Here is a 26,900-nt window from a genome sequence, read left to right as displayed (position 1 = left end):
GGTTTGTTGTCCTCGTGCGAGGTAGTGCGGGCTCGCCGAGGGTAATAGAGAGAAGACAGCAGGAACACGCACACGCAACAACAACAACAACAAAAAACGCACGCGCGCGCGCTCTTGTTTTGCTGTGTGTGAGGTGTATGTTTTGTGATTTTTGTTTTTGTTTGTTTCGTTTGTTTCGTTTGTTTCGTGCCTAACAGTGCTTGGCTGCTCTGAAGATCTCTACTATACCCAGCATCATCATGATCGCGAAAACTTCCCATCCAATCGTAGGTGTGGAGTGAGTGCAAGCTAGTAGATAGGCGCGTGAAGAAAAACAGAGACAAAGAGAAAGAGACCGAGAGAGAAAGAGAGCCATGTGTGATCGAAATACCGGGTTAATTGGGGATTTGGTTTGGCAGTAGCACAGAGCCATAGAGAGACAGAGAGAGGAGCGAGAGAGAAAGAGCGCCCCCCCGAGCGGGACTTTTATTGTTGTGACGACAGATTAGTTTCAATCACAGTGCGATCGTCCCAATTAAATGTTTGTGTGGTGATGAGACGGCTTTCTAAGCGAATAGGAAGAGCGGAGCCAAATGCCGTATTTGTGCTGATGTTTGCGTTTGGAAATTAAAAGAGAGCGAAAGTGTAGAGTAGTGGTGCGCTTTTGTTTGTTTGAATTTTTGTATACTTTTTGAGATATTGTTTGAGAAAACACACAATGGTGTTTGCCTCTCTTCATTAATTCTTCACCGTGCTGAGATTTGATCTACCGTCCATCAATGCAGCACAGCAGAACGCTTGCACTGGGCTAAATTCAACACCTCGTACAGTGGCGTTAAAGCGGAACGCTATTCTACACGTTTGTTTCCCATCCTACCTCTGACACATTACTCCACATTTGAGCTGCAAAGTTTAATGTACTTGTCCGTACTATCGAATGCAACTGAAATGGGCTAGACTTTCAGAGAGAGGGGAGGGGGGGGGAGGGAAATAATTAACAAAAAAAAATAGAAATGTGCCTCACACCGAACTAAAACAACAGCAGCAACAAAACGGTACGCGCACACTATGGCGACAGCAAAATGTCTCGGCTTGGCGAAACCCAAGCACACAACACTCCAAGCGAACCAGTTAGATAGAGGCGAAACGAAACGATCCTTTATGAATTGTTGACAAGCACAGAGAGGAACGCGCGCACGGTACGGCGAGTGAGAGCGGGCGCGAGCGCGAAACCGCCGGGCTCGAGCAGCGGGTGAGGGAAAGTCAAGTGCAGAAAACTGGTTTCGGTGTTTCCCTTCCCTTTCCAATCCATTTCCCGCTGCGGCTCGGTCTTGCCCGAGGGGGGAGGCCAGCACTGTACGGTTCGGTTAGTTTTTTTTTTTTTTGTTGTTGTCGATCTTCAGCCCAACCAGAAGGGCGATTCGGTGGACCGGTACGGGTGGTAGTGGGGTCATGCTACAGTTTGAATCTGTCCACCCATTCTGTCCGCCCCTCCAACGGGGCACTGTGGCCCGATGCTATCAATGAGCAGGCAAGTCTCCAAATGGAACCGAAGCCAATTTGCCGCTATGCGATCGTAGCCTGGCCCCCTCCTGCTGCCTTTCGCGCTCTTGCGGTGGCTGTGCCTGCAAGCAGACAGAGAGGCAGAGCGTCGAGAAGAAGAGGAAAGAAGAAAAAACAGCACATGCTACGTACCTACATACGCACGCACATACCCAAAACAAGTATACAAAATCGCACGCATTCCCGGTGTGACGCGAATGCCACGATGTGACGCCCGGGAGGCTCACCCAGAAGCAAACGAAAAAGCAAAACAAAAAGATACAGCCTCCCGCTCTGCCGCCACTCAACCAGGAGGGCAGCAAGCGGCCCGAAAGAGAAAGGCCCGAGTGAAAGCCCCGGCCCAGGGACGTGCGAACGGGGCGCAACCTCCTTCGTGTCAAACGGTGAACATCGATCAACGTCGCGCGTCGATCAGCGATCAACCGATTTCCCGCGATGCGTGCCCAGCTGCGTGTGCGTGTGATATAAAAGAGGGATAGACGGAGCGAACGAGAGAGAAAGAGAGAGAGAGAGACAGAGAGAGAAGAAGAGAGACAGAGGAAATCTTACCACCAATTTGGGAAGGGGCCCCAAGGATGGGTTTAGTTTAAGCGGCGCCAACGACGCCGCACGAGTAATTGGTTAGCCTTTTACCTTTTACTCGCATACAAATTCCCGGTAAAATGGTTGGAATTTGGATGCGATTTCTCGATGCGTGCTGGGGCAGGAAACGATCAGCAGCAGCAGCAGTACATTTTGCGCAGCCCATCTTTAAAACATGAGAAGCAACTCCAGTTCAAACTTCGTAAGAGGAAAGAAGAAAGTGTCGTCCCAAATGTTGCCCGCCCAAAACGGTGCCCAAAAAGCCGAAGCCAGTAACCGGGCAGCAGAGTTTAAAGCACGAGTGCAAGCACGCACTTCTCCAACATATTGCCAACTGCCAACGTTGCAAATGAGGTTCAAATTGTCTCGAAATAATAATAATAAAAAATAATAATATTGGAACGCTCCTCCCTACACGAGGTGTACGAGTTGGCGAAACTCAACCACTTGTTAGACGCGCCAGACCAGCCAGACGGTCAGACGATAAACGTTTACGATAAGGACCGGTGATTATCCGGCGTGGTGTTTACGCACCTCTCGATGGGTACGGAGCGACAGGATATCACGCTCGGCAGCGACCCCTATCCATCGGTTGTGTCCTACCAAATCTTGTCCGACGTTCCTCCGGGGGGAGTCTTTTGGCAGCTTATGTTGCCATTTATTTCGGTATTATACGCGACTGATTTTTTTGTCGGTATGTTTGGAAGAAAGACAGCAAAGGCAGAATTGCTGAAGTATACAGTCGCATACAGGACTGGAACATTGGATATCATGAGATTTGGGTCGTACAGCGGACGGGCTGTTCTTTATTTGATGATACTTTAATGAATCTCTCTGGCAAGATTTATTGCCGAACGAATCCGACAAGCTCGTGACATATGGTTCATTCCAACTTAATTGCAACGTACTCCAATAAAGTACCCACTTTTCGCTACCGATCCGGTCCGAGCTCCCTGCCAGTTTGGAAGCCCATTGTGCCCGATTGAACCGTTGTTTAAATTCAATAAAAATTAATTAACAGTCAACACGCATCAATCCTCCACGCTCGCTCCGCCCGTGCACTGCCCGGCCAGATGCGTCAGATGTGATGAAGTGCACAGGGCCCAAAGATGGAGCAAATAAACATAAAGTATCGTTTGATGAAAGCTCTCTGCTGCCTCTCTCCCTCTTCCTGGCGGGACGCGATCGAAAGGGAGAAGGGGAAACATAAAAAACAATAAACTCACCGGACCGGCAAATCGGGCAACGCCGACCGGAGCCGGGCTTGTCGATACTGCCCGGTTTGTCTTTATGACTGCTCGCAACGATCACCGCCATCATCATCATCATCATCGTCGACGTCGTTCTTTTCTCGTGCTTTGGGGCACACCGTCTGCTGCAAAACGAACGGTGCGATACGGCTCATGTCACGCGCGGGCCCCGAAACGCATCCACGCCAACAAACGCGTATCCAGCAGTGCGTACGCGCGGGTGCTGCCGTAATGAAATATGATATTTACGCGCCCGCAGTCCCTGCGCTTACTGTGCTTACTGTTATTGTTATTGCGTTTACTGCCAGCGGCCGTGGTGGTGTAATGTTTGACGATGGAAGCTCGGAGGTACGCCACCGGGCCACCGGGCCGCAACAATTTATGAACTCCGCGGGAGAAATTATTGCAACCCGACCACCATCGACGCCCTCGAATCGAGCATCCTTTTTCGGCGTGTGGTATCTGTTCCAGCTTTTAAGGGAGCGGGGAGGGAGGGGGTAGTTGAAGGAACACTACACAAAACAAACCGGATCGGGCAGAATAACTTAACGAGTGTCCCGAGTCCTGCTCGCCAGTGTGTGTCTTTTTTTTTTGTTTTTAATGGCGCCCGAAATTCTTCCCGTGCGACCACTTGGAAGGTTGTCAGGCACCCATTGGAAAGTAGGAACGGCGGGACCTACCTTTCAGGCAGGCGGGTAACCAATTGGTAATCGATTCCACGTGCGATCAGGCCCGACCGATACGCGTAAAAGGGAACGTTTCATCCACAGGGAATGGTTGGCAAACCCGGGTAAGGTCACGCGGACTGGAGTTCCTCTGTAATACAACTCCAATCATTGTTGTACCGGTTCAGGGGGGGTCCTGCTGTGCATACATCGATTGCCTTTGGCGGTGATGATGATTAATAGCAGCATGGACATCACGGTCAATCCCGCTGTCCCGATTTCGCTAATCCGAGGTAGTGGGGTAGTCGCTTCTCCAAACCCCAAGCTTCACCAAACCGAACAAAGGGCGCCCTAGAACCTTGCCAGAGTTCATTAGCAGCAACACCCGTACCGGACCAGTAGTTCGCTGCTGCTAATGGGTGTCGGATTATTGCTTCTCCCGAAACCCCGAAAATCCAACAAATCCTCGCATGTTTTTGTTTCTTTCCCCTCACAGTACGACGCATCGAACGGCAACGCTGACGGGGTTCGCCACTAATGGGGTCAGGTCCTGGCTCCAGCAATGTACATTAAACACACACCCATAGACGCAGAGATGTGTTTGTGTTTACAACGCCCAAATAAACCGTTCATTAAAAGGTCAGAAGCTGGCCGATGGGGGCGGCGGCGTCTGGCAATATCTGTTTACTTGCCTGTTCCTCCTTTTTGCAACTGGCAGGCCTGGTAGTGAAAATAGCAAAATCCTCCACGCCCGTAATGGTCACGTATCATTTCGGTTAGGCAGTATGATGGCGGTGATGATTATGCGAGAATCCATTCCCCGTTCCTTTCATTTCGGGGCGTCAAAAAAGCTATTCTAGCACATTTGCCCGATGTCCAGTGATCGTTTGGATGGATGGATTCCTTGCGGGTTAACGCTAGCCTGTCACTCGCATGTGCCGAGATCCGTGAGACGTGGCGTATGCACAACGTCGTATCAACATATCCATATCTTTCACCGGTCCGGCAAATTGGAATACCCGAGGGACGTCATCAGAGAATCTTGGGCCTTCCCTTGCACCTACATCCAACAAGCGCTTTGGTGGTGCGGCGGTGTCTTACGGTTTTAGCGAGTGTTCGGCACCACTTAGCTCCAGGGTGCGGTTGATGCTGCTGTCGATTGCAGAATTCGTCCCAAACGACGACCGATGTCGATGGCAGAGATAGACACATGCAGACAAAGTAGACAGTAAAATGCCGTCGTCAATCAACACGTGCCAATCAACCTGTCAGCCGGTGCGTGAGCCATCAACGGCGCACAGAAATGAGTGATCGATAGAAGAAAAGAGCACCACCACTAAGAGTATGTGTGTGTATTGTGTGTGTGTGATGCATATGTTTTCCCTCTCGCCCACTGGCCACTATCTGGAAAGCCATTAGATATTATCGCAAGTCTTTGCGCAGAAATCTTTATACATCCTTGGAGAGCCAGGATACGAGTGTCTAGGCAAAGACAGAGATAGTGCAGATCCAATAATGAGGAATTAGTCGGCACGTTTGTCACACGTCCACTACGTTTTGCACGGCACAGAGATTGACATCGCCGGCGTGTTCGCGAGACCGTCAGTGATGAGCTGTGCGCCAAACCTAACCGGTGGACGGCTGAAACCTGTCCTGAAAGGGGACGCAGACGGATTCGTAAGATAAGTAATTGATTAACCAGTGTGGGCACCAGTACGCACGGTGTAAGATGAGCGGGAGAGGGCAGCACACTAAATTGGCATCGCTGCTGTTGCTGCTGCTCCACTTTGACTTGCGCGTGTGTGTTTGCAAAAAAAAAAGTCGTATTGCGTTGTGTGGTCAATTTTTCACATACACACAAAAACCGGTCATCATTTATCTCATTCTTTATTTGCCTCCAAACAACGCTCAATCGCTCTCGTTTTCGCATGCTCTCTTTCTCGTTTGTTTTCTTCTACACGCTGTCGTTCATGTGTTCACGCTTTGCAGACTTTAGTAGAGTATGTGCACGGAAGAAGATGGTTGAGTGGTGATCTAGTGTGTGCGATGGTGAGCAGTGTACACCCTGGTGAAGTGTTGTGAATCTAACAGTCAACCCATGGGCTAGTGCCTACCCAGTAGAACAAATTCTCACCTCTTAGCTGACATCACGGCCTTGAATGGCCATGGTATAGTGGATGCTGCTTAACAATATGTTCATGGTGGATATGGGATCGAACATCGCATGAAACCTTAGACAAGAATACGATGCGTGGTTTTTAAATTTTAAAACTATTATAAAGAGAGAAATAAGCAATAAGGCCTAAGCCGTTCCTACTGAATAAAAAAGTGAAAAATATGTAAATTTACTGCATTAAATAAAATCCAAAGCGCTTCGATGTTGATAGTTCAAAATTACACGAAGTACTAAATATAATCAAAATTTACCATTTATTATATTTATTTTAGGCAGGGGCGATCCCGTGTTACAGTCGTCAACTCGAACGACTCAATAACATGCCCGTCATGGGTTCAAGCCTAGAATTGACCGTCCCCCCAGTAGCAAGGATTGACTATCAGGCTGCGTGGTAATGAATAAAGTCTTGAAAACCTGTATATGCCGGCATGTCGGCGTAGGACGTTACGCCAAATAGAAGAAGTACATTTATTTTAATGTGATAATCGACTTATGTTGATATTGCAGTTACAACCGTCTTGGGAACGCACCATAATCAGGCTTCCAAATTTAAACCACCCAATAAAGGGACTCCTTTTCTTCACGAAGTACCAACTACGTCGGCACACGAACATTTTTGATGGTTTTGAACCTGTAGGCTTATTGGCAGGAATATAAACAACACTTCTCTCTATCCGTGCGACGAACACAACGATCATGTAACACTGCGATCCTCAGTTCAAATCTTCTTCGGCTCTCCACTTCCAATGCGCCTGCGAGTGCTTACTTGCACACACGGTTGAGGTCAGTGATGTTTCTCTTACGATTTGTTCTTCCCCAATCAAACAGTGTGTCTCTGCTCTCTGATATCATCCTACCTGCTATGCGACGTCGCAAATCGCATGAAAAGTGAAGATTTGGTTTAATAGGTAGTGTGAAGTAGTGTCTAGTGTGTGAACACTTCTCAGAGGTACAGCGACAGTGTTAATTATCGCTATAGAAGTTTCAATTACCTTAACGAACTACCTGCAACCAGAGTGACACGACGCGCGATATTTTCTGGCCTTGCTTTGCTCTAAACGAACCCATTGCGCTGCTGTCACCGCGTCATCAGCATGCCCGTCCTGACTGGGGCGGGTATAAAGGCTGCTTGCAACATACCTACCCCGCTACCAGTTACTACGGCTACTACTACTACTACTACTGCTAGTCCCCAACCCCAGCCGGAGACTATGAGCGACTTGCGTCACTCCGGTGGTGGCATCGTGCGCTGGCTAAATCCCGAACGCTGTGGCACCGGTCCCATCGGGGGAGTAGACACATCGCCGGGCAGCGGCATCCGCTTCGCGTTTCAGTGACTCAAAAGACATTTTTCGACTGGCTACGAGCAGTGCTGCTAGCTTACCAAAGAACCTGTACAACGCGGGAGGAAGACAACCACCACCACCACCATCGCCATGTCATTCTCGTCGAACGATACGATGCGCCCGCTGGCACTGCAGCGTTCACACTCGCTGCCGCACCTGATCAACTCGCGGGAAGATTCCGGCGTGGCGCTCAGTGCCAGCGGGTCCTGCAGCGGGCTGAACAATCTCGGCTACGGTTCGGACGGTTCGTCCGGCAGGCGGCACCGGCACCATCACCATCATCATCGCCACCATGACCTGAAGATACCGTACGGGGCGCGCCTGGTCGCGGATCTGCGTCAGCTGATAACGCTCAAGCAGCACTACTACCCGGAGGGTGGCTGGGGCTGGCTCGTCACCTACATCGGCATCGTCATCAACTGTATCGCCCACGGGCTGCAGCTATCGGCGGGTGTGTTCCTGCTGCAGACTGCACACATCTTTCCCCACCTAACCGTGGCCGCAGGTGAGTGTTTGCTACGTACCTGCTTCCGGGAAGATCGGCCGTGGCTTGGGAAAACATCATCATCCCCCCGTGTCCAGCATTTGATCTTTTCGGCTCGAGATCAAATGACACCTAAAACGATATGGTGTCCGCTCCTCTAGCGCTTACACACATATTGGCGTTGGCCATGTTTGGGCCGATATAATGTTTTAATTTTCTGTTTGAATAATTCATAGCGTGGCGTCGCGCATAACCGCGAACCGCGCGCTCGAGATGACGTTTCGCTCGCCCCTAGCTATTCCTCCACTCCATGATACGGTGCAGCACAAACAAGTTCACAGTGCGACGCGGGCTCGCTGGAAATGGTAGTAACGCATTATGTCCCTTGTTGGTTTTTTTTTCCTGCACCCTCTCATACCTGCTCCATCTTTTCTACACTTTATTAGATTCCTGCGCTGATTGCATTGCGTTGATTTTCTCTCCTCCGGCTCCTCTATTCGCCACGGTTTTAGCTACGGTGTGTCTACCCTGTCCCTTTTCCGGTACAGTTTTCTCCATTGGGGGAATAGCATGCACCACCCCGATTGGATGCGTATATCTCCACGCAATCATACACATATACACTCAGATCACCCTGATTGATCTTGGCAGTCTGCGCGGGAGCGCACTTGATCAGAAAAGCAACATTTGATGTGCGTTTACGGGCGATGATGTTATATTGGCATTGGCTACCAGATTACTGGTGCCGTACGGAACAAATCGACAATATCATGCAGTTGGACATCTGAATGAAAAACTGAAAGACATTACATTTTCTTTGGCATTTGAAGATAGTATATTTTACCATATATTTACAAGATCTTAACTGCATTCACATTCCTCTCTTTATCTATGGCAAATTATGAATGTTTCTTGCTAGGATCTTCAAAAGATCTCAAGCATTAAGCAAGCATTAAGAAAACGTCCCTTGAATACACAACACCTTGCCAAAGTTATTCCCAAGATATGTTAAGCTCTTAACTATTATGTTACGTTCTCTTCAGTGTTTCTATAGACATCTACAATACAAATATTGAATACATGAATACTAGCTTGAATATTAGCTACAAAGAAAATCTAGAATACATAGGCATTCAGAGCATCCTTAATAAAATTGCCACAAGATCTTCAATATTTCAATATATCTTCCTGCTATTTTGAAACGTTACCAAATCTCTGGGATGAGATCTCAACATCTTCAGTATCAGCCACTGTCGAGTGGACGTTTTCAATATCTTGAATACGAATAACCTCTAGATATTGCTAAAGAAAATGCATAGAGATTCTTCCCAAAAACTACTGTTACTTTCAATGTAGGAATGCTCTTAATAATATCTTCAATATGTCTGAAAAAGCTCCACCTATGGCTCCGTGTATCCTCTCATATCAATCTAGAATGCTCAAAACTGCCGACAACTGTTCTTCATGATATTTCACACCACATTCCACGTTTTGAATAACTACAAATGCCCTCAATACATCAATCGTTTCAATATAGACATCTCTATACTTCTAGGCATTGGCTATTGCCTCCCACAATCTGGACACACCTCACACTCCAATTCGTCAAAAGGAACAATCTCATAAATATCCTCACTCATGGAGTGTCTCCCCAGTCCCAAAAGCTACACACACAAAAAGAAACATTCTCTCAATCGGGTTGGACGGGCAATAAATCATTTAGCTTCGCAGGGCAAGCACCAGCTGTTGCGCATCCCTACCAGGCCCTGCAAGGAACACACACACACAGACCACTTCCCTTGTAGTGATCTTAAGCCAGCGCAGCATGATACTACCCGTGGGCAAGAAGGCAAAATAACAACAACAACAAGAACAACCAAAAACAGAGACATTCGCGGTATACTTTCCCGTACTCATACTGCCAAGCCAGTCCGTGGGTCCGTGGTGGTAGGCGCTGTCAAACCATAACGGAATCAATTTCCAATTATGTGCGTTGGTTCGCTAAATTAAATTATCATGAATAAAAGCCCACCACCGCATGGGGTAGGTAGGCGACCGCGGCCCGCTCGTGTGTAGTTGGGCCCCGCACGCTCCCATTTTAGGAGTGCAGCCGAAACGCACGGGTGGCAAGGTTTCGGTGGCCAGATGCAGCTGCTAGCAAATCATAATCAACACCATTAAATGATGACGATGATGACGATGATAATGCTGGAAAAGGGAAAAAAGCAGCACTACCCTCACCCCCGCACCATCACTAGTGGGCAAGGAACCGGTAATGGGCGTCCCCGGGGATAATTGGTGGCCTCGATATGGCGGAGGTGGAAGAGTACGAGAGCGTGGGGAATGTGAAGAGGCTAGCTCTTGCACTACATTACAGTGCTGTTTGCGACGAACACAGTGCTGTTTACTGATGGGCTTTGGCTTAAGGTGAAAATGGAACTACATTTCGGGTTTAATAGGGTAGAAAATAAATGCACATTGCATACTTTTAGGTGCACATACAGCCATTTTGGAATTATTTTGGTTTTGGACAATATTGCACTGCACAGTAGATGAATACGCAAGTGACATCTGCTCGAAATAGTTTTTCCACATCTGCTTGATTAGTACTCGATACGCGTGAAATCGTGGATTTTTGTGTGGATCTCGTGGATCAAATGTGTTGAAAGCGCCAAGATTTGGTGTGTTCGTACATTAGAACTTCTTCTATCGATGGTTTATGCCGTCGAGCTTAATGTACATTCATAGCTTCGATTTTTGATGAAAAACAAAAGCTAATTTTGTCTGAACTTTATTATAGGATACTTCATTTCCGAGCGAATCTAGAAGAAAGCAACGAGAAAACCGCATCACAGTTGATTTTCAAAAACTTTGTCTAAACTCCCTTAAACTGGTGCAGTTTAAGGGAAGTTTTAGGCTCCAGTTTAAGGGACTTCGCTCGAATTCCCGCTTATTCGTGCTCGAAAATGTAATTGGGTAAACTGCACCAGTTTAAGGGGTTTTTAGAACAAGCCCTTTAAAATCGACAGCGTTATGGCTGTTTCATTGCTTTCTTCTCTATCCTTTTGGGAAATATTTTTTATAATCCTTATTTCTGGTCGTATAACCATGTCATGTTAAGAAGGTCATACACATGTATAAACGTAATTTTGACGCTTTCAATACGGTTTCCACAATTCCCAAAATTGTTGTATTCCACAATTTTTCTATTTCGAACATCATTCGAGCAGATCATGGTTAAAAATTTAGAACACATGGGTCACTAGGGTAGTCATCCATCTGCTCCATTTCCACTAGGGTACACAACAGTGAGTTAATTTCCAACCCCTGTCGTGTCTGCTCAGCGTAACAGACCACCAGCTTCTGGCAGGCTGTCGCCATCTCACCCCACCATCCTCTGCTTGATGACATTATTTGCGCGATGCTGCGGTCCGGGGTGGTCCACATCCTCATCTTTGGCCATGCTGAGGCTCCGTACCGAGGCAGGTTGTTCCTGGCTCGTTTGTCCTTTTTAGGCGATCGAATTGAATGATCGATTTCCCTCGAGATGATTGTAAAAGAAAGAGAGAGAGAGAGAGAGAGAGAGAGAGAGAGAGAGAGAGAGAGAGAGAAGGTGGTGGCGAGGGGCTGTTTGTATGCAAAATAATTGCGGCAAATCGGTTTTTAGTGGCAGTAGGCTGAAAGCAGAGAAGAAGAAGAAGAAGAAGAAAGGGGCAAACAAAGCGAAACACATTGTAGCGTTGTTTACCTCCATTTTTTGCCTCCTTTTTCGTTCGCTCATATTCAAAGCGGCGTGGATGGACGATGGAGACGTTCCAAGCACCCACTCAACGTCGCACTTTTTGGTTCGTGTCCGGTAGGAGAGAAGGAATGGAGGAAGGTCACAGGGAAGACAAAATAGCATGCAAATGAGTGCGCGTTCGCGTGGCCTGTGTTCGAACTGTGTGTTTATGATGCTTTAAATTGGCATTCTGACCTGACCATTCCCCCCCTCCCTCGGGAACATCCACTCGTGGATCTGCTCGAATGATTCACCGATGAACATTTCGTACCATCAAGCCAATTTCGGGCTGTGTGTAATGAGTGTATAATTTGCCCGGGTCAGTGTAGCCAACCGGCTACTGTCTGGCGTTGTGTGTGTGTGTGTGTGTGTGTGTGTGTGTGTGTGTGTGTGTGTGTGTGTGTGCATTAAATCGAACTCCTCCAAAGCACAATGGTACGCTTTGTGCATGTGTTTGGCCCCCCATCCCCCCATTGACTGTACTATTTAAATATAAATTGAATTACACACGAGGTTTCGTGCAGCGACTCACTACGGATGCCATTTTTCTCCCCCATCACTCGTCACATCAGGGCGAAACAGAAAGAAGAAAAGAAACATGGCCACACATCTTCCAGCTGTTTGGCCACGGGTGCGAACGCTGAAAAACAAACCCGTCGCCCGTCATCGCCACAGACGGAGTGTTGGAGTGTTTTATTTTATTTTCCAAAGTACCCGCTGGCGTACAAAACAAATGACACAGCATCGCACGCTTAAAAACAAAACGCCCAACGTCTCCCCTCGGCAAGGGTTTCGTTCGGTCTGCTCGTTGATGCTTTCTCCATCTGTGCTCTCTTTTCCATTGTCCGGTGGCGGGTGTCTCGTCGAGCCCCGGTTTTCCGTCGCACGTCAGCAGTTTCGAGCAGTTTGGTTCGCATCAGCATATTTGGGATTTTTTTTTTTGTGTTTTGTTAACGGCTGTGTCCATTCGGGGTGAAGTGTCACGGATAGCGATGAACAAGAGAGAGAGAGTGAGAGAGAGAGAGAGAGAAAGGAAAGAAAGAAACAGAGCAAGGGATCAATCGGTGACCATGTGCATGTGCTTTTTATTGCCATTATTTCCCAATTTAACGACCGATCTGTTTTCGGTGGAAGGGGACCGGTAGTGGGGGAACAGTTTTGGCGTTGCTCAATCTTTCCTCGGGCCAGGTCAGTCAGCTCGTGGATACAAAATGGAAATATCGTTTTGAAAAAGCGGTGAATAAAGGAACCAAACGAGCAAAATAAACGGCGGCCAGCGTCCGCAACCCCGCAGCCAACAGGGTGCCGTGGTTAATGGTTAAGCAGATGGCGGGGGGATTGGGGTGGATTTCTTTTGTGCCGTGTACGGTTGTCTTCATCCCACGAGACATGCCAATCCAGCGAATTAAGCTCGAGAAAACGGAAAATAAATGGTGTTTCTTTTTTCTTAGTGCCAAATATGTGCGCGCACCGTAAATCACACCGCAGGCCACACGTCGACCAGTTGCGTTAGGTTGCAGGAAAAGTTTGCGATTTAAAAACACAAAACACAAAACTCTTTCAACGGTCTGCGAAAGCAATGTCAATGTTTTAATTGCAAAAAAGTAAGTCAATTGTACCACGCTGCAATTTGAGTTGCGGCAGTTCCCAGCGAGCGGATTAAGCCATCGAAAAACCGGTTTGCTGGGTGCACGGGAAGGGGCTGTGGGAAAGCTCGATGGTCCGGTTTTGCTGCGGAAAGGTGCGTGAACTATGCTAAAAATGTGTCAGCCTCATTTGAAAGAATCTTTGCAGGGCGAGAACAAACACCAATCAAACTATTCCCAACTAACATTTCTTGATTGCTTAAAACATGCTCGCTCGTTGTAGCTACAGTAGAACGTCGATTATCCGGGGCGCATTAACCGTCGGACGGCTTAACCGTGCGCATAAATGTGACAGCTATTCAAACATACGGCGAAAATTTGCAGCGATAGTCAAGTGGGCAACCAGTTTTTTTGCTGCTCTATAGTGTCTAGTGGTATTTTCGAAATTCATTTTTGTTCATGAATAGTTGTTAAACCTATAGTTATTGATTAAAATAATATTTTCTTCTTCATATTAAAATTAAAATTAATAATAATTTGGCTCCACAACCGTTGTCGGTCAAGGCCTGCCTGAACCACTTGTGGGTTTTCAGCGACTAATTGATTTCCCCCCATAGCAGGATAGTCAGCCCTACGTGTGGCGGCACGGTCCATTTGGGGCTTGAACCCATGACAGGCATGTTGTTAAGTCGTACGAGTTGACGACTGTACCACGAGACCGGCCATAAATAATAAAATAATATTTTACTGACGATTAATCGATTAATTCAAAGTGAATTAATCATGAAGCTAGCGAATGTTATAATGTTTATATGAATTTTATTTGACGATTATCCGTGCAAATCGATTAACCGGCAACCGTGCGGTCCCGAGCTGCTCGGATAATCGACGCTCTACTGTATTGTCACGATGAGAGTTTTTTCTCTAAGTTTATCTTAGTCCAAGTCTTCGCCTTTACTGACATAATAATCCTACACACTGCAAAATTATATAAAAGTTTATTAATATAATAAATAAATGGCTTAGTCTTTAGCCGTCAAATGTCATCACTTGTATGTTGGTTTCATTTTAATTTTCAATTTCAATTTCAATGTCAATTTCAATTCATTTCGCATGTCAACCTAGAGAGGTTAAACAATACCTAGGTTAAACTAGAAAATGAAGAGAAAGTAGCCTGAACATTGAAAAAGTAGTAATAATAATCACTATCGCCAGAGCAGTAATAAACCGCTAAGCGTGACGGGAGAAAAGAGATGGGGAAGTGGGAATTTTAAGGGATTTAGTAGGTTTTACTGGAAATTAAACGAGTATGTACGAGTACTGCAACACGTCGGGTCACCAGAGAGTCTAGACCAAAAATACAATATCGAGTCTCATAATCAGGCATAGGCTGGCATTTGTACCTTTAAGCCGGCGAAATTCTAGTGAAACGCTTTAGCAGTTCTCGCAAATTCTAGAATTGAACGAACTAACGAACGCACAATACAATTCCTTCATAGAAAATAGATTTGAGAATCCAGTAGATATCCCTTCCCCCATAAAGCCCAGAATATTGGTTGCTCTAGCAATACTACTTTCAAGATGTTGATTGATTGTTGTAGTTTGTTGTCTATCAAAAGGCATAACATCCGTAATGTAATGACAAAAGGATGTCTATTACGACAAAAAGAGACCCTTGTAAATGTTCAAAAAGAAAGATGAAGAAAGACAACACCATTGGCAAAACGAATTAAGACAATTTTGCAATACTGGGCAATCATACAGACTGCTGATGGTACAGATTTTTTTTTAAATCATCGGTGTAAAGCAGATGATGATAAGGCGGAAGAACTTTATGTATGTCACTGATAAATAAAAGAAACAAGAGATGACTTAAGACGCGTTCTTGTGAGGCGACCTTAGCTTATTTTTCTCTATCACAGAGAAAAGACTTGAGGATAAGGATAAGTGTCAAATGCATCTTCAAGTCCGTACCCACTACATATGTACATCTACTGGATTAGCAGAATCTATGGAAGGTATAGCTTTCGACACTGTCGAGAGGGATTTCATCAGACAACACTATTATATTTATAAGAATCATCTTTCGTGTTTCTTTTCCACTATTAGTGATCTCGCTACAAATATATGTTTTTGCTGGAAGTTGTGCTTCAGTTGACTATATGAGGAAACATATCTACCGAAGGTGGACATAAAATAGCCTTAATGTTTGTGGTAACCGTCTTCTAGCTGAAGCAACTTGCCCGTAGTCGTTTTTAGGGTTCAAAACTGATAAGAGGACAAGCGAACGTTCAAGGGAGCTGCGAAAACTTGAGGTTGGACTACTAGCTCGATGAGAAGCTTGTACAAACACATTGCGAAGACAGTTTAAGTATCTCAGTAAGTCATTTTCCATCGATTTTAAATACAGATAATGATCTGAAAGATGGAGAATTTAGGTCCTAAAGGTACTGAAGCCGAGAGACGACGATCGTCGTCCGTTCACGTGGGAGGCTTAAGTGAAGTTACTGTTACACCGGAAAATGGGAAAACCTATTCCACTCTTTGTACACCCTAGATATTGCTTGTTCGAATTACTGTCAGTTTTGGTCCATAGAGCATGATCTGGTTGATCAGCACTGTTTCAAGTATAATTGAGTCAAAAAATTGCTCAATGCATTATGGCCAAAAAGTCGTAATCCGTTCGATATAAGTAAATTATGTATACTTCTAACTCCGTATGGTACTGTTTGCATACCTCATAGATTGTTTAGCTATAATTTCGCCTTAAAGTATGCAAACAGCATACCAAACCTTGCCTCACACACGCTAATTGCACGCGATAGCTGCATTTCTTTTCAATTTCATTTCATGTTGTCCACCTGTCAGCATTCCTAGACACGCGCGGCAATTAATCGCTCCCGCGCATTGGAAGATCAAGATACCAGGGTTGGGTGAAGGTAGGGGCTAATTTGCCATTTTGATTTTCCACGTTGGCAGCTAGCCCGAAAATTGTCAGCCGGCCTGCTGGGAGCGTCGAAGTTGGGGCGAGAAGCCGGTGCGTGGTAATATTTCCGGCCTGCGATGCTGTTGGTCTGGCCCGGTTGATTTATGATTGAAAGTGAAATTTATGCTCTCGTTCCAAACAAAAAAAACACACACCTCCCCGCTGCTCCCCACAAGGGGTAAGCAACTTGTTTACTTATGCGCGTACGTGCCGGTTGCAACCTTCAACCTTCTGCGGTGGGCAGGGCAACAGGCAGGATTGCGGTTTGTGTCGTGTGACCATCTTGGTTGGGGCCTCCCCTTGGCGTAGTCCATCCATTAATCAGTGTCCATCAAAAGGGCAAGGGAGGGGAGTGGGGGAGTTTGGAAAACAGACGGCCATGTCTGCGCTGCTCATATACGCGAGCGGTTTGATTTGATTAGGATAATTAATTACCCACCGTAAACGTCGGCCGCTGGGGCGATGAAATGTGCACAATAAAGTGTGAAATAAAAACACGACCCACCTCCAGGGCGCTCCAGGCTCCTGGTCCGGGCGGGATTGGGGGATTTTGACTCGCTCGGAAGTGGAAACTCTCATCGGACGGAAATCAACACCCCGCAATCGGTTACACGCGCAGCACAAAGCATTTGGCTGTGTTCTACATTCTCGTTTGTGTTCGGAACGGTTTTTTTTTACTCTTTTTTCTGGCATTTCCTCCCGGCGCGCGTACAAGATTTTCCAGTTTTACGGTTGACCGTTTCAGCTTGGTTGGCCTCCTTTTTTTTGGTTGCTTTGTGATGACGAAAAACTGTCCAACGCAAGGACGAATGTCATTTGCAGTTTGTATTCGGTGTGCACTGCTCTTGTTTCGCTGCAACAAAGACCGCAATGAAATAAATTGATGAAAGAGGACGTAGGGAGTGGAGAATAAAAATACACTTCGCATAATTTTATACCACCCAGCAGGGACAGTGTCGGAGTTTGATGTTTTAAACTTTGAACACTGGCGGTGTCGTTTAACCCGAGTGCAATGAGTTGCTGGTTTAGAAATGAACATCCACGCATACACACACATAATTCTTTGTTATTCAAATGTTTCTTTGTAAGGAAGGAGACGATTTGTCATGGCATCAAACGTTGCATGTTGTACTTGAGTAGATTATTCGTTCAATTTATTGCTGGGAATGTGCTCGAACTGAATCTATCCGACAGATATGTTTAATTTTTGTATCATTTTTATGGCTTCCAGTTTCATTACATTAAGGGAGAATGTCTCATACGGATTTACATACATTCGAGCAGTTATGGATACTAAAACAAAAATGATTACATCACATAAGCGCTTACATACAATTTTATTAAAAAAAAGATAGTGGTATGAACTAATGTTGGGTTTCATGAATCTTTCGTTGAGTTTCATTCATATGAAACAGTAGTGATGGGTGATTCGAATCTCGAATCGACGCTTCAGAGATTCATGAATCTCTAAAGATTCACGAATCTTCAAGGATTCATGAATCTCGAAAGTGTCAATTTAAGATAAATAAGATTCATAAATCCATTAAAATTCACATACCTCCAGGGTTTTATGAATCTTTAGAGATGCATGATTTTTAAAATATTTACTTTGCCCAATCCCACCTAACCGTCTCCCCGTAGCATGGACCGTAGAATGGGCCGTCTCCCCGTAGCAAAACAAACTATCCAGCTGTGTTGTACTTGCAAAGAAGTTTCGATAGCCTGTATAGACTGGCATGACCACGTAGGTTATTACGCAAAGAAGAAGAATAAAGAGAAGCTCAAGTTCTTTGAATCTTTGGAGATGTACGAATCCCTTCAAATTCATGAATCCCTAGAGAATCGTGAATCTTTTGAAATTCATTTTAGATTCAAGAGTCTTTCGAGATTCATGAATCTTTGCAACCGAGATTCTGATACATTGAATTATTTCAAAAGTTCATTCAGATTCATGAATCTGAATCAGATTTACCCAACACTATGAACGTCGGGCCGGTCTGGTGGTACAATCGTCAACTCGTACGACTTAACAACATGCCCGGCATGGGTTCCAGCTCCAAATAGACCGTTCCTCCATACGTAGGACTGACTATCTTGCTATGTTCACTGAAAGCCAAGCTCACTTCACTAGTGGGTACAGGTAGGCCTTGACCGACAACGGTTGTTGCGCCAAAGAAGAAGAAGAAGAAGTATGAACGTGCTTTGGTTGATAGGAGAAAAAGACTAGATAAATTGTCGGTACAATGTTGTTAAATTATACTAAGGTTCATTTGTAATTTTGTACTTCCAACAACTGATCGTATACTTATATTAAGCACTACTAGTATTGTTTTTTTTCATTACCGATAAATAGAGCGTTAATCCACTACAGTATTGGGTTTCATGAATCTTTTGTTGAGATTCATTCATATGAATCTTCAAAGATGAGTTGGAATCTCGAATCGAATCCCCAATCGCTACAAATACATAAATTTCCAAGGATTCATAAATCTCCAAGGATTCATGAATCTCGAAAGATTCGCGAATCCATTCAGAATCATGAATCTCCAGAAATTCATTAATCATTAGAGATGTACGATTTTAAAACTATTGCATTTGCGCGATCCCATGATGTAGTGGTTCACTCGGAACGACTTAACAAAATGCCCGTCGTGGGTTCAAGACTCGCATGGGCCGTCTCCCCGTATCAAAACAAACACTTCGGTTGCGTGGTACTTGCCAAGAAGTCTCGATAGTTTGCATAGGGTGACATGACCACGTAGGTTGTTACGCCAAGAAGAAGAATAATAAGAAGCTCAAACTTTGCAGATGAATCTTTGGATATATATGAGTCCCTTGAGATTAGTGAATCTTTTGAGATATTTGAATCTTTTGAGATTCTTAAATCTTTTGAGATTCATGTATGTTTGAGATCCAAGAATCTTTTCAATCATTTCAAACATTCATTCGGATTCTTTAATCTGAATCAGATTTACCCAACACTAGTCCACTAGCAATTTTATTCGATGTACCACAAACAAGGATGGAAAATTCATTCAACAAACAAAACTATCAAAAAACTGCTCGAACGCTCTAATACTAAGCTAGATAGATCAAGTACACCGGCTAATAACACACGTTTAGGAGCAAGATTTAATTGATCAGAAATGCTGAACCAGCAACTGTCCTGTTTCACGCTCGTGCGTACCAATTCTCAGCTCGTTTGCAAGTGTTTAAAGCAAAGAAGAGTGAAAAAAGCCAAAACAATGACCTCATGATGCTTCTCCGCCTTGTGCCTGACGTGCTCGAGTTCGGTTTGCCGGAGCGGAAGCGAGCAAACATGCCCCACAATAGAGACCATTCTTCCGGGTGACCATTTTCCACGCTCATTGCACCGTAAAGAGTTGCCCGGGAAACGGGCGGAACTGATGCTGATTTCCTGTCCAATTTTCATGGAGCTTTTCTCGCGATATTCTCGACACGCTACGCAAAGGGCGGAGGCGGATGGTAGTAGGAAAGGAACACTGCAAGTGTCGAATTTTACTATTTTCACATACGCAACAGCAACGAGAAAAAAATCCCTTTCACCCCCGGGAAAAGTAGGTCAAAGTTTTACCTCCCGAACCTTTAGCGACAAATTTGTGCAGCAATGTGTGTGTGTGTGGAAAGAAGTTTTGCCCGGTTTGGTTTCTGTAATACGTTCCGAGAGATGTGCACCGTACCGCGCGTACTTAAGCGCGATTTGCGGAAATGGTGGAACATCCCCCATCATCGCCCGGCGCAGCGCAGAGGAAGAAAAACAAGCGCCAAAAAATGAGCTTAGAAACAAAAAGGTTGACAACGAGCGGGGTTGCGTGTGCTCGATTTTTTTCTCTCTCCACAGCTTCCTCCTCCCCAAAGTGTGCACCCGTTAAGCGTGCGGATGTTTGTCGAGCACATTGACATTGGGGTGAAAGTCACTGATCAAACGGGAGAAAGAAAAGAAGGGGTAAGAGGGGGAGGATAATGTGCAGCAAGCCGGGAATATCCTTTAAGCTGCAACGCAAAACTATCCCGGTGTGTAATGGTTTCAATGAATCTTGATCTCATAGACTGGGATTGGGCAGGCAGGGTGCAAGTGTACCACTTCACTGCTTTGCCCGTTTTGCAGGTGGTTTGGCACCGTCCGATCTAATGTCGATTTTATTGTGCGCTGAAAGTTGTAAGTATGTGTGTCTGTGTTTTTTTAACATTTGGTGGGACACGAGGTGCTCCAGAAATGTCCCCATTCTGCGGGCATTTCTGGCTATGGCTGGAAAGTACTGCGGTGGCGCCACTGCCATCAGTGTGCACCGATGTGCATGATGCTCTGCTTGTGGTTTCGTTTAGTTTCCCATTTTTGGTGCGTGTTTGTTTTTTTGTTTTGTTTTTTTTTTGCCCCAACATCAGCAGCAGCAGCAGCAGCTTCACCTCATAACATTATTTCATTTCATTATTTTACAACTTCGCATCCCGGCGCGACTACTTCTTATGCCGGAATGGAGGTGAGACCAACAAACATCCTTGGTAGTTGGAGGGGTTGAGCAGATGCAAACAACATCGTTTTTTTTTTGGGAGTCACGTTGCTCCATTTCATTTCCTCCCGTTTGCATATACAAACACAAAGTGCTGCCGGGCTGATCTGCACACAATCGAAGCAATATGCGACCCAAATTGCAAACAGTTCATTGAAAGGGTGACCGCGGTCAATGATTAACGCGGTACCGAACGGGCTGGCCCACAAACATAAACAAATCGTCCCCGCGCGGATGCACGTTGAACCCGAGAGAGCAGCCAGAGTGTTGTGCTGCTGTTTTTGTTGGAAACGAGATTTCACTTTCATCCGGTGTATGTGCGTGCCCCGTTTCTGCTGCTGCTGCTCACAATCTTTTCCGGAGGTTCGCAGCATATATTCCTCCGCGTGAGCGCTTGTGTGTAATCGTAGTTTGTGTGGTGATGGTTGTTTGCTGGAATTTCGGCTTCCCTCGCGCGGCTTTCTCGCTCGGGTCTCCGTCGGTTTCTGCTGGCACGTTGGAAACTGCGAGAGAGCTGTTCAAAACACGCGCGCGATGATACCGAGAGTCTCCCTTTCTCGACACACACACGCAAAGCGTTTGCAGGGGAGCTTATCTTAGTTAGTTAAACGATTAATCTCTTAAAGTAATGTCTTGGAAATTTCCCTTTCGTGAAATGTCTTGAAGTGTGTCTCAGAAATTACAAGACTTCTCGCGGGGTCCGAGTGGGATTTTAACCTGTACAACTGGTGCGGGCTAATCATGAGCTAGCGAATATGTCAATTAAACCACCGAAGCGTGTGTAGGACAATCATGTAATTATCGCTTAAAAACTACACAAAGTAAGATCAAAATATTGTTTGGCGTACTTATAGGTACTTAACTTATAATAAATCAATATTTTTTTATCGGAACTAGTTGAATACTAAAGTTTTATTAATGGAACAACGTAATATTTAAACACAGTCTCCACAACATTTAAGTGAGCTCGATTTTGTGATACTAAGCATAGACTCTAGCATTTGTATCATTATAAATGATAATACGCTCTAGCAGTTCTGTCAGATATTTCAAACTCTCTGTATAATGGTAAAAAGTATTTTTTTTAAAGACGCATTTTTACAGTCATTATCGCTAAATTTACAGCTAAAATTTCTAGAATAAATGTTTGACAGTGTGCATCTATTTTTGTTTGTGAGAATACAACAAGTTCTCAAGGCATTGTTTACACTTGAAAATACAAGCCAATTTTTTTCACTTAAGTAACTTTCAAAATTTTCATAACTTTTTTTTATATTTTCAATTAGAATAATAAAATTCTTAATTGCTGAACTTAAATTGAATTTGAACTTGAATACTTTTGGAACCAACAGTTTCATACATCAGGTATAAACATTGAATTACGGTCAAAAATTGTTGTCTTAATCACTAAAATTGATGCGCACTAAGAAAAATTATAGCCAAAACTATGACAGGCTGTCAAAAATTGCTGCTTTAGATACTAAGATAGGTGTGTTGGCGCCAAAATAAAGCGGCAACGGCTGTAACCCTTTGAAAGTCTCGTCGAGTTTAGAATATAGAAGGTTTAATATATAAATTGTTGCAAAAGGTAAGCAAAGGAAGATACATCAGGCGCATATCACACGCAGCTTTATTTTATCTCTCCTCATGCGACGAAGGAAGCAATACAAAGAATAATAAAACTGCATGGGCTACATTAAACTTATATAACAAGCAGACTTCAAAACAGAACAAACACATCAAAATGTACTATGACTTGTACAACTTCGAGCAATGTTTTCAATCAAATATCGAATCTGTCCAAATAAATATCGGTTTGAATTAAAGTAAATTGTTTCACAAGTATCAATCCAAACAGACCAAGCACTCCCATATCTTTCGATGGGCTTGTTTTGGTATTAATATTATTGAAGCTAAAGTATTAGAACAGTAAAGGGTCTTTTTTTTTCAAACGAATATATGGAGTATTTGTGTAGATGAATAAACACAATAAGATACATTTACATCATAATTTATTTCATATCTGCCTACCCAAAAAGTACTACCTTGATCTAGTACATCGGTAGATGATACAGTAAAAACTATTAATAAATACGATGACAAACTTTGACTTTTTATATTAATGAGGGACGCTCGAAATAGGTCATATTGCTTTTGATTATGACATTTTGAACCATTTGAATGTAAATGATACTCAAACACAAAGCCTGATTATGTTAAACCTAGTGCACATTATCTTAAAAACACCCGAAAACCCCTGCGCTGTACTGTGTTTCCACCCGATTGGGTGCCCTTCCTTCCGCGGCGGCTGCCCGAGTCCGATCAGCCGGTTCCGATACCGAGCCGAAAGCCGCATAAAGGGAAGCCGCATCGTGCTGCGTACGAATCGCTTCGGGTTCCGATTCTGTGCTGAACGTTCCCGCAGCTTCCCAGCCCATGGTGGTTCGGCACGCCGTTGCCGCGGGTTAGTTCGCTGGCGACGGTGGACCGATCCGGATCTTGTCCACCTTTCCTCCTTCCCTCCTAGTTGGTTTACTTGCCGGAAAAACTCTCGTGCCGAAAACTGTGTTTCCCTATCCATTCCGAAACCGTGTTTGTACCGAGTGAATTTACTTTTTTGTGAGCGTGAGGAAAACTGCCAAGGGTTTGTGAGTCGCTGTGGACTTCAGAGGGGCTGCCAGAAATTAAAAAAAATGCCACAATTTTGGCAAACTAAATGCCACAAAACGAGGCAGTACACGTGTGAAGTTGTTTGGGGCCACCGTGCGCGCACCGTGTGACGTGACGGGACCCAGTTTCCAGTGTGCTCCGGTACCTCTATCAACGACTCTATCAAAGCAAAAATTGCCCCGCTGAGAATTGGGGACGCAACAAAATAGTCGCAGACAAAAGGGCAGAAACGTTCGTTTTGGAGAAAGGGGCTGCAAAGACGTCTGTGCAGAAGACGATCCGCGCACGAAGATCACCGCAAAAGCAAACGCGAAAGCAAAGGCAAACGTAGACCTAGACTGGGACGGATCAAGGCACGGGCTTTAGCGTGTGGCCCGGTGTAATCGGGACGATCAGACTAACCCGTTCGGCAGTTTGTGGAGCCCATTGTTACAAGTGTCCAGACGTTTGGCGGTGGAATTCCAGGTGGATGTAATTACAGCGCCATTGTTTCAACTCGTTCGACGCAAAAACTGCCTTTAACCGAGCAGAGTTTAGTCGAATGCTTGTGCTTGGATCTGGATCGAGTCAAGTGTTCTGATTTCAGTTGGGAAATTTCTTAAGTGTCTGATGACTAAGCCTAAGCCTAAGATATTCGAATTTATGCTTTGCGAAGTTAACAGAAATTCTAATTTCTCAATTGCTGCGTTGGGTTTATTGGACCAGAGCAGCACCGGCCCGAACTTGCCTCGAGAGTAGCAAATTCTTGTGCCTTCTCCTTCCCTTTTGGCGCTTGAAACTTATGCCGTCCTCTTAATTGGACACCACACACGCGTGAGACGCAACAAGAAAACTCTTAAGCCTTCCCTAATTGGCCCCAATCATCGAACTTGCCTGCAAGCTCGCGGCAAATGTAATCGAACCTGTCGAGCACGTGATTTATACCGTGCAGGGCCTGCCGTCCCAAAACCTTTCCATACCACCATACCATGTTGGAGTTGCAGGAAGTTCCCGTCGCTTCCTGGTGCGCAAGGGGTTACGTAGAACAAATCTCACTGCTTACCGCACAAAGTTCATCCGTTCTTCGGGCGATGGCCAATGTGAAGGCAGATGAGGTGTTGCCGTAATGTGCAACAAACAAACGAATAACGAATAGCGCACAAAGTCTGACAGCAGAGTCAAAGTGATTGGGAAAAAAACTGGCGGAAAGCAAACTTTGGTCCTGCTGCTGCTGCACAAGGAAATCCGATCGGAAAGATCTTCTTCGGGTAGCTCGGCTTGCTGCAAACACTCAGTTTTGCAACTTCCAATTGCTCCATAAAAACTTATTCTCGTTCTTCCATCACTTGTCTCCAGCGCAGATTTTATTGGATCGGATTGGGATGAGGGAGTATGAAAAAAAACGGGAACATTTCATTTTTGCATTCTCTTTCTGCTTCTACACGGGAAAGGGTAAGAAATGCATTGGCCGTGGTACAGCAGGGCGCAGAACAATGCCACTTTCGAGTGACATTGAGGGCGTTTGGATGCAAACATCTCCCTCCGCCTGCAGCTGACTGTTGAATGCGAACGTCATGTTTCTGAATGTTAGGAACAAAAAAAAACAACGAATCTTGATGACATTTCTTGCCCACTGTTCGGGAAGTTGGGGAAATCACACGCAGTGACACTAGCGCCCCCCCCCCCCCCCCCTGTCCTCCTGCTCCAGAGTCGCCCCAGAACAAAGATGTCTTGCGACGCTGATGTGTTGTAAAAATAAGAACCTGTGCTGTATTTTCCCTCCAAATGATTTATTGTGCGATGGCTTCTTCTGTTTTCACAAATGAAGAGATTTCCCCCCAGCGCAAATGCTGCTCCTGCAAACCCACACAGCAGCTTGCCAATGTCGCAGTTGAGGCAGTGTGGCCAGAGAGGCATAATATCGTTCCCCTCCCAGCTGGTTGCCAAAGCTCCCACCCCCTCCCCTCGGCATGGCTTTTATTAATTAGAATGACGGCGGATTTAGGGATGCTCCCCTTGCGACCTGCCCACAATCAAGGCTACGGTGGGAGAGCTAAAAATCCTCGCTAAATCAACGCTGACGAAGTTGAGCGATTGGGAGCGACCAACCGGCAACCAGCAGCCGTGTCAGCGGTGTGTCGCCGATGCGGTGTAACCCGGTGTGTAACCGCACCATCCAGCAATTCGGCGGGCGGGAAAAACGCGCACACATACAGAGTAACCTTCAACCATACCAAACGCACGCATAAATCAAACACTCTTTTGCGTGTTTCTTCGGCGCAAGACCTTGGCGCGATACGTGGTGCGCGAGATGTAGCCGTGAAACGGCCGTAACCAACGAAAAAGAAGCGGCATAGCACATGTCCGACCTCGAAGCGCAAACATCTCCCTTCTTCCTTGGCAAACAAAACGAAGACAAAAAAAAACATTAGATTTATAGAACCCTTCTTCCAATCCAGTGCTGTATCGTTCGAGGGTTTTTGGGACGAAATTGAAGATGAAATTTTCCTGGACCGTACGCTATCTGCCAACTAATAGACATGCAGGACATGTGATTCCACTTTTTCCCTTATCGGTTTGCCAATATTTGACCATCCAAACGACATGTTTCTGGTGACTACCAACAGGCAACATCACGGACCATCACGATGTCCCCGATAACTTGGCGCTGCGGTCAAAGGTACTTCCTTTCGCCTTTTGCGCACTCCCAATTGTTTGCAGCTTATCGTATGATGACAGGCCCGAGACAGTGTGACAGGGCATAGAAATTGTCTACTTACGGAGACACCGTGTCGGCAGAGGCATTCCAGAGCCACTCGATCGCACTCGCACCGTGAAGAAGTTCTGGGCCTGGTCGTGTTGCGCTAGACGCCATTGCTCTGACGCAAACCCGGGGGTGCTTGTGCGAAGAATTGCTTCGCTGGGTGATGAAACGGCGCAGCAAACGGGCATATAAAATTATATTTATACCACATCTACCCCTCTGTTGCTGAGTGGATTCTTTCCTTCCCTTGCCCTGCGAGCAGTTTTCCTACGTTGACAGTTTTTTTCTTCTGAATTTTCCCCGTTTTTATGTAGTGCGTTTTTCGGGCTGGTAGATTAGCGGTGCGTTGGAGAAGCATACGTGAGTGACAGTGTGCGTGTGTGTGTGTGTTTGTGTGTGTGTGTGTGTGTGTGTATGTGTGGTAGATAAATAAACAAATCAAGCAGCCGCACACCGTGTTCTTGATACGGCCGTGATGTGAGGCCGGTCGATTTGGGTGCGCAGCGGGGAGTTAACACGCAAAAGTTCGTCCAAAACGTCGCAGAGGTTTCGCAACA

General features: G+C 45.5%; 2 protein-coding genes across 8 annotated transcripts in view; both read left to right on the top strand.

Annotated features, from left to right (window-relative positions):
* LOC5666814 (monocarboxylate transporter 12) overlaps nt 1–26,900 on the top strand; it is a 132,450-nt gene that overhangs the window by 91,755 nt on the left and 13,795 nt on the right. The window lies entirely within an intron of this gene.
* LOC133390954 (uncharacterized) lies at nt 151–26,744 on the top strand. Its single transcript, XM_061642675.1, has 3 exons — nt 151–266; nt 7,044–8,066; nt 26,658–26,744. The coding sequence occupies exons 2-3, from the start codon at nt 7,652–7,654 to the stop codon at nt 26,675–26,677; spliced, it is 435 nt and encodes a 144-aa protein (XP_061498659.1). The 5' UTR covers nt 151–266; nt 7,044–7,651; the 3' UTR covers nt 26,678–26,744.

The sequence above is a fragment of the Anopheles gambiae genome, chromosome X (assembly GCF_943734735.2).
Source record: "Anopheles gambiae chromosome X, idAnoGambNW_F1_1, whole genome shotgun sequence".
Taxonomy (NCBI): Eukaryota; Metazoa; Arthropoda; class Insecta; order Diptera; family Culicidae; genus Anopheles; species Anopheles gambiae.
The sequence above is the reverse complement of the archived record's forward strand: the minus strand, read 5'-3'. Positions and strand labels throughout refer to the sequence as shown.

What these genes read in the sequence shown, in the direction of transcription:
- LOC133390954 (XM_061642675.1), top strand. Translation starts at nt 7,652, where the DNA reads ATGTCATTCTCGTCGAACGATACGATGCGCCCGCTGGCACTGCAGCGT. An exon ending in CCACCTAACCGTGGCCGCAG is followed by an intron (nt 8,067 to 26,657) that starts GTGAGTGTTTGC and finishes GTTTTTATGTAG; the next exon opens with TGCGTTTTTCGGGCTGGTAG.